This window comes from Hypanus sabinus, chromosome 30 (genome assembly GCF_030144855.1).
Source record: "Hypanus sabinus isolate sHypSab1 chromosome 30, sHypSab1.hap1, whole genome shotgun sequence".
NCBI classification, from domain to species: domain Eukaryota; kingdom Metazoa; phylum Chordata; class Chondrichthyes; order Myliobatiformes; family Dasyatidae; genus Hypanus; species Hypanus sabinus.
In genome coordinates, this window is record NC_082735.1 from 40136756 (window position 1) to 40149577 (window position 12822).

General features: G+C 40.1%; 1 protein-coding gene across 1 annotated transcript in view; it reads left to right on the forward strand.

The window, feature by feature from the left end:
• The window catches only part of LOC132383601 (uncharacterized), a 75066-nt gene that overhangs the window by 19857 nt on the left and 42387 nt on the right, over nt 1-12822 (forward strand). Inside the window, exon 2 of the mRNA XM_059954788.1 lies at nt 3076-3177. Within this exon, the coding sequence (XP_059810771.1) occupies nt 3076-3177 (102 nt within the window). The remainder of the gene's footprint in view (nt 1-3075; nt 3178-12822) is intronic.

Below are 12822 nucleotides of genomic sequence, written 5' to 3' on the forward strand. Positions count from 1 at the left end.
AGCCATCCATAAATACCCAAAATTCCGATATATATAAGCCAAGGTTAGATGACATAATTTAACCATTCACTCCCTGGAGACACTCTGATGAAGGTCCTTCAAATTGTCCTGAGACATGGTGCTCAGAATTTTGCACAGTTCTGCAAATCTGGCCTGGCAATGGTTTGGTTAATAAGACTGAATGTCAAACATTCCATTAGCCTGAGGAGTGACTAATGGTGAGCGTAGTTTATACATACAGGCCAATTTAGAAGGTTAAGGAGCAATTGGGCTCTACATATTGCCAAGCTCATTGTGTTCACTGTAGGTAACCTGGATTTCTCACTCAATAAACAAGGGAACTGGTGAGAGATACGAGAAGCTGACATCCTTTGTGCTATTATGGATAACCAGCCCCATCAATGTGTTTGACTTTTTTTTGCTTACTGCTTACAATATTTATTTACCCTCTTTGTAGTGACTCTGGCTTCTTTCCCCTTCCTGTCTAGTCATGATGAAGGGTGTCGGCCTGAAACATCAACTCTTTACTCCCCTCCATAGATGCTGTCTAACCTGCTGAATTCCCCAGCATTTTGTGCGTGTTGCTTTGATTTTCAGCATCTGCAGATTTTCTCCTGTTGCTGAATTCCTCCAGCATTTTCTGTGTGTTGCTCTAGATTTCCGTAATTTGCAGACTCTCTTGTTTTTACAATATTTAAATCAAGATATGCTAAATATTATTGATCATTTTTTATCACTAATTTTTTCACCAGTTATCTTGCCATTGTCAATGTCTGAATTCTGAGAAGGGAACTAAGTTTCTGGCATGAAATCTTGCCCTCCACCAGTATTCCCTTGTACAATTAATTTGCACAGAAGTTGGTTGTGGGTTGCATACTGCTTGAGAAATTTGTTTTGTAGCAATAAAAAGAGATTATTAATAAAGCAGTTCTATGAATTAAATACATCTCTATTGAAAACTACAAATATTGCTCATTCATTAATTACAAAGGCTGCCAATTTTTCTTCGGCATATAATTAAACAGTAGATAGTCCAATCCTCACCATGATGTGGTCATATTTCCAACAGAAGTGTATAGATTTCAAAAGTTGGAGGCATTATTAAAATAGTAAGAAATGTGTTATATAAATGCAAAACAGTTTCAGTTTTAGTGTAGAACAGGGGTTCCCAGTGTTTTATATGCCATGGATTCCTACCATTAACTGTCTATGGACAGCAGGGTTGGAACCCCTGATTTAGAGTGAATTGCAATAAAAGTTAATTGTTTATAAGTGGGACTCATTGTATTGATTTCCAGAGCTTATGGAATTTGTGGATCATCATCCAAGAATTGGGGCAATTGGAAATGATCCGCAAAAGAAAATAAAGATTTAATATCAGACAACTTTTCTGACTTGATGCTACCTGATCGCATTTTACTCTTCATGAATTATTATTGTACTGGAGTCACAGGCAATGAAGGAAAATTATTTGCCTACAGCAAGGTCCCATAAGCAACCATGGCATACTGACTGTGTGCGCTGTTTTCTGTAAATTCAGGAAAAATAATGGATAGGGCTGTGAGGCAATTCATTTAGTCTGTTTGAACATAGTAATCTGTGATTTATTAGAACTTCTTGATATAGTTTACAGTATAATTCATCTACTGTGCAAAACTCAGTCAATGCTGACTAGATAATCGATCCAGATTTCTGCAGTTAAATTTCCGGGTCAAGATTGTATCTACAATCTTCTGACTCAAAGATGAGTGCACTACCATCTGAACCACACCACAAATCTTTATCTTCAGTCTACAAGGTGTAACACATTGACCACCTCATGGTGGACACATTATGTAGGACCCTTGCAAATAATATGCTGTATATTATGGTAATCAAGGAAACAAAGACTGGGCAGCCAGTGTTGATTTTTCTTGCTGTTAATACATCTTTATTACAAAAGCAATTAAGCTGTCCTATAAAATATCTTACACATAGTAGCTACTCCCTGCATAAAGCAAAGTACACAGAGAGAGTGTAAAACAATGAAAGATTGTTGTTTGCAGAAATCCAATCAACAGCGGTTATGACATGTAGACAAAAGTTCACATAATCAGCAGAAAAATAATGTTGCTTGAATTTCATTTTATGTGTGTAACAAGTGAAAAGCAATGCCTTGGGTGCACAGAAAACTCTATTCACTGTTCTTCAATTATTGTTTCTTGGGATAATTGATGGCAATTTGGGCCCATCTGTGAGAAGATGGTGATGATCCGCTTCCAACAAGCCTGGCAGTACCTGTAAGAGTAGATTTTACAATGCTGTTCGCAAGTTCCAAGATCTGGACACAGTGATGCTAAAGAAATGGCGAAGTTTACCTGTTGATTTGCAGGGAACCTTGAAGTGTTTAGGTGCCTGGTCATGAATACTGGGATGCCATGGATTTAGGTGTGTGGTCATGAATACTGAGATGCTTGGGATTAGGTTTCTGGTGATGTTTACTGGGATGTCATAGGTTGAAGTGCCTGGTAATGAAATCTGGGATGTCATTTGTTTAGCTGTGTGGTCACGAATACTGGGAAGCCATGGGTTTGGCTGTGTGGTTATGAACGCTGGGATGTTGTGGGATAGGTGTGTAGTTATGAACAGTGTGATGCCATATCTTTAGGTACATGTTAAATAATACTGGGATGCATGGGTTTAGGTGTGTGGCCATGAGTTCTAGGCATGTAATGGACAATCATAAAGGGTTTGATTTGTGTCAGACACTTGTCACATGCATTATAACTTCTAACTTACAAAGAAATCATGGATCGACCAGAAGTTTTCAGATTGGTGGTGAGTATTATTTAGAACTGAGTAAATGTGATTATATGGGAGCTAACTAAGAGCTGAGAGTTAAATTCTGAAAGATCATTAAAGTATAAAGGCTACAGCAGAGTATTTTATTTTGTTACTGTTGGTACCATTTCTTAACATCTGATCTCATGTCGCATAATTTGTTTGTACATGTCCTATCTTACATTGTGACAGCTATGGTGTTAATTACTTTCCGTAAATGTTTAAATGGAGTTCTTAGTTGTACTTTTCTATTAGGCTTGGCTAGATCTGACCCAGCTGGACATATTCCAGGTACCAGGGAAGACAATCTGCATCCTTGTTCATCTAGGGGTTTCCGATGTGGAAGTGAAGAATATGGTGAGTTTTCTCTGGTGATAAATGTCACTTAAGGTGAGATATGGAGAGTTGAGGAAGGTGTTGTATTTGACCAAGTATGGCAGCAGAGAGCCTTGGAAACATGCCACTGGTCCATTTAAGTTCTACAAGGAAAATGTGCAGTCATGTTGATAAGGGGCAAGAAACACCATGTTTCACAAGTATCTGAGAGTAATTATATCCAACAGGAGATGGTATAAATATCTCCCCTTCACTTTCCACCACAAACCTATCAAATTTCAACAGATGTACTGTGGAGAACTTTCTAACTGATTGCATCATCATCTGGTGTCAAGGGGCCAATGGACAGGTTTGGAAAAAGCTGCAGAGGGAATTCAGCTTGCTCCATCATGGGCACTAGTCTCCCCACTATCAAGGAAATCTTCAAAAGGCAATACCTCTGAATACCTGATTCTGATTCATTGACATTTAGTGGGATCAACGTCACTGAGTTTCTTTGCCATCAAAGTTCTTGGGTCAACAGAAGTGTAAAAACTGAACTGGACCAAACAGCTAAATAGTGTGGTTATAAGAGCAGACCTAAACACAAGAAATGATAGGTGGTGTGAGTGGGCAGCGGTAGGCTAGCAAACTAGATTGGGAGCTACAGTAGTAACTGAACAATGGTTAACATTTAAAGAATCGTATGCAACTTTCAACAAATCAAAATCACTTTAAGGCACAAATCCCAAAAGAAAATGTGGTTCAGCCAAGGCTAATAAGAGGTTAAAGACAACATGAGCAGCATACAAAAGGCTAACAGTAAAAGGTTTGTAGTAAGCTATGTATACCTGTCTGGACACGCCCCTCTGCTGACTGCTCCTGTGGCTCCTCCCACAGACCCCGATATAAAGGCCATTGGAGGCACTGCTCCCCCCTCAGTCTCCGAGATGCCGTGCTCCCTTTTGCTGCTAATAAAAGCCTATCGTTCACCTCCCGTCTCTGAGAGTTATTGATGGTGCATCAAGGTTACTGCTCTTTCTGGAGCAGATTTTCCTCCAAAAAGAGTCATAATCACATGGCTCTTTGTTTGTTTAATTAGTAATCAAAACACTGTAGATTGAAGAGCCTGTTCTGAATCTGTAATGTTCTATATACTATTGGATGTGATCTTACTGAATGGCCTACTCTTCCTTCTACTTCTTATGTAGGTCCAAGGTTGGGAATTCTCACTAAGTAACACATTCCTCACACCAAAAAGTATCAATCAAGTATAAGGCATGAATCAGAAATGTACCAGAATACTTTTTGCCTGGATGAGTTCAGATTCAGTAGCACTCAAGAAAATCAACACCAGGACTAGGGCCGAGCAGCCGTCTTGAATAAAAACAAATGCAGCATCCAAAATCTCCACTGCCATTGGTCCATTGTAGCCATATGTGCAACATTTACATAACGCTTGTGGTTAATCACACTTGACATTCCAACAGTATTTCCCAAATGTGTGCTTCCACCACCAGAAGGACAAAGGGATGGAAACATCCCACTCAGGGTGCACACATTCCTAACCTGGGAGTGTATTTCTAATCCTTCTATCATAAATCCTGGAGATCAGATCCCAACAGACAGTAAGAATTTATTCACCAGAAAGACAGAACTGATTCAGGGGAGCAGATCACCGCCATAAAATTTTTTTATCAAAATAAACTTTATTCATGATAAATAACTTCTATCCTTGCCAACAACTCCCATACGCCATAAGTGAATATAAAACCTACCTTTAAACTCTCGTCTAACCTCTCCTGCACTCACCTTAACCAACATGTGCTGTCATTGGCTATTGTTGCCCTGGGAAAAAGCTGCAGGCTATCCACTCTTTCTGTGCCTCTCATAATCTTACGCATCTCAATCAAGAAGCACATCATCCCCTGTCACACCAAAGAGAAAAGCTCTTCAAGTTTAAATTTCCAGAGTCTGTCTCTTCACGTTTTTCTGCATTGAACACCGTCTGCCCCTTCTCTTCCCATCTATTTGTAGCCTATGTTGACAACCTTCTACACTATCCACAATACCACCAACTTTCATGCCATCTGCAAACTTACAAACTAACCTCTCCATTTCCTCATCCAAATCATTTATAAAAATCACAGAGAGCTGGGGACCCATTAGGTCAATCATTCTAAACCAGTGATTGTAATTTCAGGCCTCACTGTATGATTTGTCTGAACCAAACAGAGTGATGTTACTGAAAGTTCACAATAAAAACTGTCTGCAAGTTTCACAGATGACTTGACTCAATTCTGTGGTTAAAGCAGAGCTCTGAACACAGATAAAACCAGTGTGGAAAACTACCAGCAGGACAGGAAAGGAAAGTATTGTCACATAATAAAATACATTATCTATAAAAGCTGCTCCTGAGGATGGAATTATATGATATCTAATCAGAAGAAACAGAGAAATCTCAGGGAATGGAGCCAATAAATAAATCTCAGTGACAACCAGACACACACTATATTGTTGTGAAATTTGTTGTTTTGCAGCAATATTACATTGCAACCTGAAATAAAAATGATAAATTACAGTAAGTACATATAAACAAAGGAGAGGGAAAATATGGAGGTAGAATTCATAGGTTAATTGCCCTTTCAGTACTCTAATGCTGGAGGGGAAGAATCAGTTCCTGAATCCTTGAGTGTGTGCTTTCAGGCTTCTGTACTTCCTCCTTGATGGTAGCAATGGGAAAAGAGCTAGTCATGGGTGACAGGATCCTTAATTGTTGAGTTCTGCTCATTCGGACTATGTAAGTATTTAGTAGGCACACACATATTCCTTATTAAGCACATGCTCCTCCAAGGAAAACGGGGAATTGTGGGATGAAAAGGTGGTGGCCCTCATCTATTGAATGGAATTGTTGAAATTAAAATTGTTTAAACAAAAGAAAAATGCATCTTTCTTGTTTGGCCGTTAACAGTGGTAGCAGAGGATAGTTTCCAATTATAGGATCCCATCAGCATTTGATGAGAACAAGCCTTATGAAAGCTGAAATATGAAACTGGAATATAGACTCTTGTTATGGAACTGGGGAAGACGAAGCAAGCCTTGGCTGTTGCATTGTCGCTTTTGGGACAAGCAAGGGAATTTATGATGGGAATTTCCGTGGAAGACTTGAATAAAGATGACTGTATGAATAGCTAATAAATATACTTGACTGTTTCTCTGAAGGAAGAAAAAGATCATATGTATGAGGCATATTCAGACTTTGACAAAATTTAGAGACAATTCTAAAAATGGTTAGTTGGCATCCATCTGTCTCAATGGACAATGGGTGATGATGATCATCACAAACCTGGGTGGAAAGTATGGAGATCCTAAGATGCCCAGTCATCAAGATCCCCCTCTTGGCATCACCAGTGTACTGCAAAGGAAAGTTGATGAAGCAACACATTAGGCATCAGCTTGGCTGCAGGAGCTGCTGGAAGGATATTCAATGACATCTAGCGGACTTAGGGGCCCCACTCTGGATTTGCTGTCTTGGTTTACTCCCATAGCCTTCATCTCTCCCGAGGATGCCCACAAGGCAGTGGGGCTATTTTGCCATAGCTGGGGATCTGGTTCATGAGCACCAGAGCATGTCTACACACTGGTGAGCATGCGTGCTATATATGCAGGAGCCAGATCTCCTCCCTGTCCTCTGTAGTTCAGCCTGGAGTCAAAATGGTTGTTGAGATGTACCTCGTGTGGTAGTGTAGTGGATAATGCTTGTCGATCTCACCTTCAGCTTCCACCAGGGGCGAGCAGTCTTGCAAGAAGGAGAGCTGAACGTGTAAGTCTCTTCCTGCCAGTACATAGACTTTCCGACAGCAAGCCTCGTGTAGTGCCTCCTTGCTGGCGACACACAGAAATTGAACTCCTTTTGGACTCGGGATGAATTCTAAAAATATGGCTAATTATATTATTGATTTTGAACAAAAGTACAGTCGCATGCATAAATACAAAATGGAACTTCCTGACATTCTTATTAGCTTTTAAGTTTTTGAGTACTGCATGTCTAGATGTAAAGGACAGACAGCTAGTGTTAACTGCATGTAAAGAACTTATATTTGCATCTATGAAATCAGCACTGAAGAAGATTTTTGGAGAAAATAAGACAATAGTCGGAATTAGTTTGAGTCAGGAAGCAGCATACTTCATTGAGCAGAAACGAGCATAGCAAGCATAGATCACAGAGTGACCAGACAATGGTAACATTACCTGGCACAAATCCAATAAACAAGAACAGTAGGAGATGGAATGTGTGGTATGTCAAAGTATTTACCACTGGGCAAGAAACTGCCCTTACAGAACTGAACAAGTTAGGCTAACTAAAGAAAATAACAAATCTGGAGATGTAGAAGAATGCCATATCACATTGTTTGCGAAGGAATCACTTAATAATGCAGAGACATCTCAAGCAGAGATTTTGATCATGGAATATCTAGGATCTGCTGTTATTGACAGAGCACACACACACACAGTTTGTGGAGAAAATTGGCTTGAAAGTTATGGAAGTGAACTAAGCTAGAATGAAATGCAGAAATTGGTGAACAAATTTAGAGATGGAAAGATTGTACATTCCACTAAAAGAGTGAAAATTACTGCAAAAATAGGGCAGACAAATTGTTACATTGAAATAGAGATGGTACCAGTGAACATTCCATAACTCTTGAGTAAAACTTCATGAAAGAAAGCAGGAGCAATACGGGATATGGAGAATGATAAGAAACGATATTTAACTGCCAGTGTCTTTTAAACTCACCAGCTCTGGACATTATTGTGTAAATATTCTAGATAAAGGTATTACCAAGAATAAATGTGAAAATAAAGTACTAACTGTCACACAAAACATGACCATAGTTGAAAAATGCAACGTATTGCTCAAACTTCACAAGCAGTTTAGGCATGCTTCAATTGATACATTTCAGAAACTGCTCAAGAGTTCAGCAAACGAAGATGCAGATTATTTTTCCATTCTAAAGGAGATAATTGACAGCTATGAGGCATGACAAAAGTTTGGAAAGCCCAAGCCTAAGCCTGCGGTTGGTCTGCCACTAGCATCTGAATACAATGAGACAGTAGCCGTAGACCTACGCGAACTGTAGAAAGGAGTATGGCATCTCCACATCATTGAAGAGTTCACACGTTTCAGTGCTGGTAGTACTGTAAATACAAAAAGACCGGTAGAGAAAATTGGTCAGGATGGAGTTGTGGTATTCGTGAGACATGGAGGTAGATTTGTGAGACTGCATCATTCCAGACTGCGTAAAGCATAAACTGAGAACATCAGAACTCCATGGAGGACGACACAAAAAATGAATGGTACACTAGCACATAGACAGGGATGAGGAGAGTGCAGCTAAGGACCCAACAGAGTTGCTCAACAGTGCCACAGTCAGTGCAGAAGAAAGTGCAGTTGGGAACTCAACAGACTTGCCTGCACAGAAATTATCATAAGTGCAAAGACAACATGGAAGTTTCAGTCTTAAAACAGTACACACTATGAGGTTTGTGTCTTATACAAAGCTGAATTCTTAGGATGAGCTGGCAAAGCCACTGTGAGAAACAAAATCTGATACAACTTGAATTACCTAGACCAGTCACGGTCACTGACACTGCAGGGTCAGTCAACATGTCATGAGTAGACAGACTTCATATTGAACCAAATATAGAGCAGGCTGGACCATCTGAGAAATATTAAGATGAAGATGTCCTCGTAACTAAAGAGGTGATGTTTGAATCTGCAAAACAGGATGAAATCAGAAGATGGAGAAATAATGGAGTGTTGAGGAAGCTGGAGAGATTGGCCAAAAGACAGTGTCTACGAGATAGGTGTGCACCCTGAAAGAAACCCTGACAGGAATTATACCAAAGGCATGCCTGGTGGTTAGAGGTTTAGAGGAACTGAACAGAAAAGAGCTCTAAAAAGACTCAACAACATGTACATCAGAGTCCCTCCGACTACTTCTCTCAGTGATACGTCAAAAGCATTGGCAACCCCATTGCATGGAGGTAAAATCTGCATCTAACAGGGAATGGAGCTATCACGTGACATTTACCTTAAACCTCCGCCTGAAGCCAGAAGCGAAAGAACGCTGTGGAGACTCAAAAATGTGTGTATGGTCTAGCAGATGCATCATCTACTGGTATAAAGAGGTCAAGGAAATGATGTTGAAAACAGGTGGAAAGATGTCACAAGTGGATCCAGTTGTTTCTTACTGGCAAGATTCAGGATATTATGTGATCGGAGTACTTGCCTGTATTGGAGTATAAAAGTTGCAATTTGCTATTTGCTATGCATGTACCCAATTTAGTAGGAGAATGAAATCCTAAGAATGTAGAAGCCAATGTTGTGTTAATGAGAGGTAGCTAAGAGATGTAGATTAGAACATGATTAAGTCAATGAGTAGAAACAATAGTGGCGGATGTACGTGTGGTACGCAATTATAGACCGATTGCATATGCAAATGCAACTAAACCAGGAGATTGCTATAAAAAATGCTATGTCCAAAGATCAGTGGGCAATCAGTGACTAGCTCAATGACTGTCTCAGCTTTGATTTGCAAATTAAAGATTCTTCTTGAAGAATCTTCTGCGTCTCCTAATCATTTGTGGGGCACGAGAAACCACGACACCTGTCATATAGATGACTTCCTAGGTGGAGGCTCACAAAACTTTGCCACAACAGTTATCCCTCAGCTAAAGTCAGCCTAACAGGTTGGGTGCGAGGAACGTAACAGATACTGCCATGTAGGGATAGATAGACATCCTTGCTGTTGACAGAACAGTACAACTGCACCAAGAAAGCTACATCAGGAATCTTCAGACAATCTGTATGGAGTCCTCATGTGCCACACAACGGGATGTACCTCTCAGTAAAGCTGAAGCTGAGCAAGTTATATCAAAGATAGGTCAGGTTTTGTGGGTGGCAAGGCAGAGCAGACCTGACATCATGTTTGATGTCTACAACTTGACATCCAGCGCAAAAAATCCCACAGCACAAACTTTACATGGGGCAAACAAGATTGTGCGCAGAATTCAATCTGAAAAAGTAGTCTTGAAGTTTCAATAGCTGTACTGATGGGAGAAGAGTGAAGAATTTCACCTCTCTATTGGCAATCAAAAAGGATCCATACACTGTCCTGACCCTTGCAATGTCTGAAGTTATTGACAATGCTGTTTATCTGGCCACACTCTATTCTGAGCTTTTCCATGGTGACCCAAAGAAGAACAGTCTACAAATAACTTGTGTCACAGACAACTATTCCTTGGCTGATGCAATCAAATCCAACAAGTCAATTACAAAGAAAAGGCTTCGTCTAGAGCAGGGGTCGGCAACCCACGGCTCTTTCATCTCTGTGCTGCGGCTCCCTGTGGCTTTGGAAAATAAATGATGAATATTTAATTAAAATGTATTTTATGTTAGTTTGTTAGTTTTTGAAATGTAATTCTAAATTTGAAGATTATGGTGATCTTGTACAATCTAAATAAAACATGTTTTTGTCGCTATTAATATACGTCACCACTGCCAAAGCCTGACACCCACCAGTGCGCGATTTCTTTAATTTTTCGATCCAAGGTAGGCTGAACACAGCTCTTCAGGGGAAAGGACGTACAGCCCTGCACATGTTGGAGGATGTTTTGGCATTCGAGCGCAAGTTGACAGTGCTTGCCAGAGATTTACAGAAAGGCACATTAACTCACTTCCCCAATTTGAGAGAGTTCAAACAAGTTCACGACATGATAAATTCGGAGTATTTACATTCTGCAATCATCGCAATGCAAACATTGTTTGGGAAATGCTTCTGTGAGTTCAGAGAGGAAAAAAACACATTATCCTTCCCGGTCACTCCCCTAAGCATCGATCCATCCCGACTGAATATGACTGCATTGGCAGGTGTGAGTCAACCTGATCTTGAGATGGAACTGGCCGACATAGCCGACAAAGACATATGGGTGTCCAAGTTTAGATGCTTGACAGCAGACCTTGAAGATGTTGCCCGTAAGAAGGCCGTTCTTGCTCAGAATCACAAATGGAGTGATATTGAAAACCTCCCTAAACCGGACAAACTTGTGTTCGAAACATGGAATGCTATCCCCGACATTTATGTAAACATTAAAAGTATGTGCTTGGAGTCCTGTCAATCTTTGGATCCACATATGTATGTGAGCAGGTGTTCTCCAACATGAACTTTATTAAAAACAAACATCACGCACGACTCACAGATGACAACTTGCGATCCTGTGTAAAGACGAAGGTGACGGCATACAGCCCTGATGTGCAGACGCTGTGCGCTGAGGTCCAGGAGCAGAAATCCCATTAACCAAGTATGATAATTATTTTAATTGCCTATTATTTTACGTATATTCATATTTTTTCATTGTTCAGTGAAATGGTCCTTTTATTTTTCAGGTTGACAGCTGGCTGACGTTATTTTTGGTTTGCTGCTGGCGGACAAATTAAGTTCAGCGTTTTTCATAAATACAAGAAGGACTCAAATAGACATTGAGTATTTTACTTAAAAGTAACCTTCAACCCAACGTCTTTTTTTCGGAGTTCAAAATGTTTTTGTTGCATGCAGAAATGTAATTTCGTTTTCTCTGCAGGAGTTCATCGATTTCATAAATGCAACACATTATAGTTTGTTTATACATAGCATAAAGGCAAAAAAAACATTGTATGCAGTGTTATTTCATTTTAAATGTCAAACGGGTTTGGTGGCTCCCAGTGTTTTCTTTTCTGTGGGAAATGGGTCCAAATGGCTCTTTCAGTGCTAAAGGTTGCCGACCCCTGGTCTAGAGATAAACAACATCAAAGAACTTGTCCAGGCATGGAAAATTCATACTGTCCTATGGTCAACTAAAAAGGAACAACTATCTGACTTTCTCATAAAGAAGGGAGCACCAGCTCTTGTGCTGTTCAAGGCACTTAGTGAAGGCATTTGGTTCCTTAAGAATTGTATCAAAATCAAGAGCTTGAAATAATTCTTATATCCCAACGGACATTTGAATTGTCTTTAATTTTATTCATTTATTTATAATATATACTTAAACAAGGATGGGAGATTGTTGAGTTCTGTTCATTTGGACTATGTAAATACTTAGTAGACGTGGACACTTCTCCTGTTATGCGCATACTCACTGGAGGTAAAAGGGGAATTGTGGGAGGAAAAGGTGGCAGCCTTCATGTATCGAACTGAGACGTTGAAAGTAAATTTGTTTAAACAAAAGTAAAAGGTGTCTTTGTTGTTTGGGTGTTAACGTAATGATGAATGTCACCTTTTTGAGGCATCGCCTTTTGAAGGTGTCCTGGATGCTGGGGGGGGGGGGGGGTTAGTGCCTATGATGGAGCTGGCTGAATTTACAACTTTCTTCAGCTTTTTCCGATCTTGTGCAATGACCCCTCCATACCAGCCAGTAATGCAACCACTTAGAAGGCTCTCCATGGTACATTATGGGGAAGTTATGACCTGTACGAAAAGGACAGTTACATCTGAACCTGAGGGGGACCAATATCCTTGCATGTGGGTTTGCTAGAGCTTTTGGGAAGGGTTTAAACTAATTTGGCAGAGGGATGGGAAATGGAGTAATAGGGCTGAGGCTGGGGCCATTGGTATACAAGTAGATGCAGTGTGTAGTGTGATTGTGAGGAAG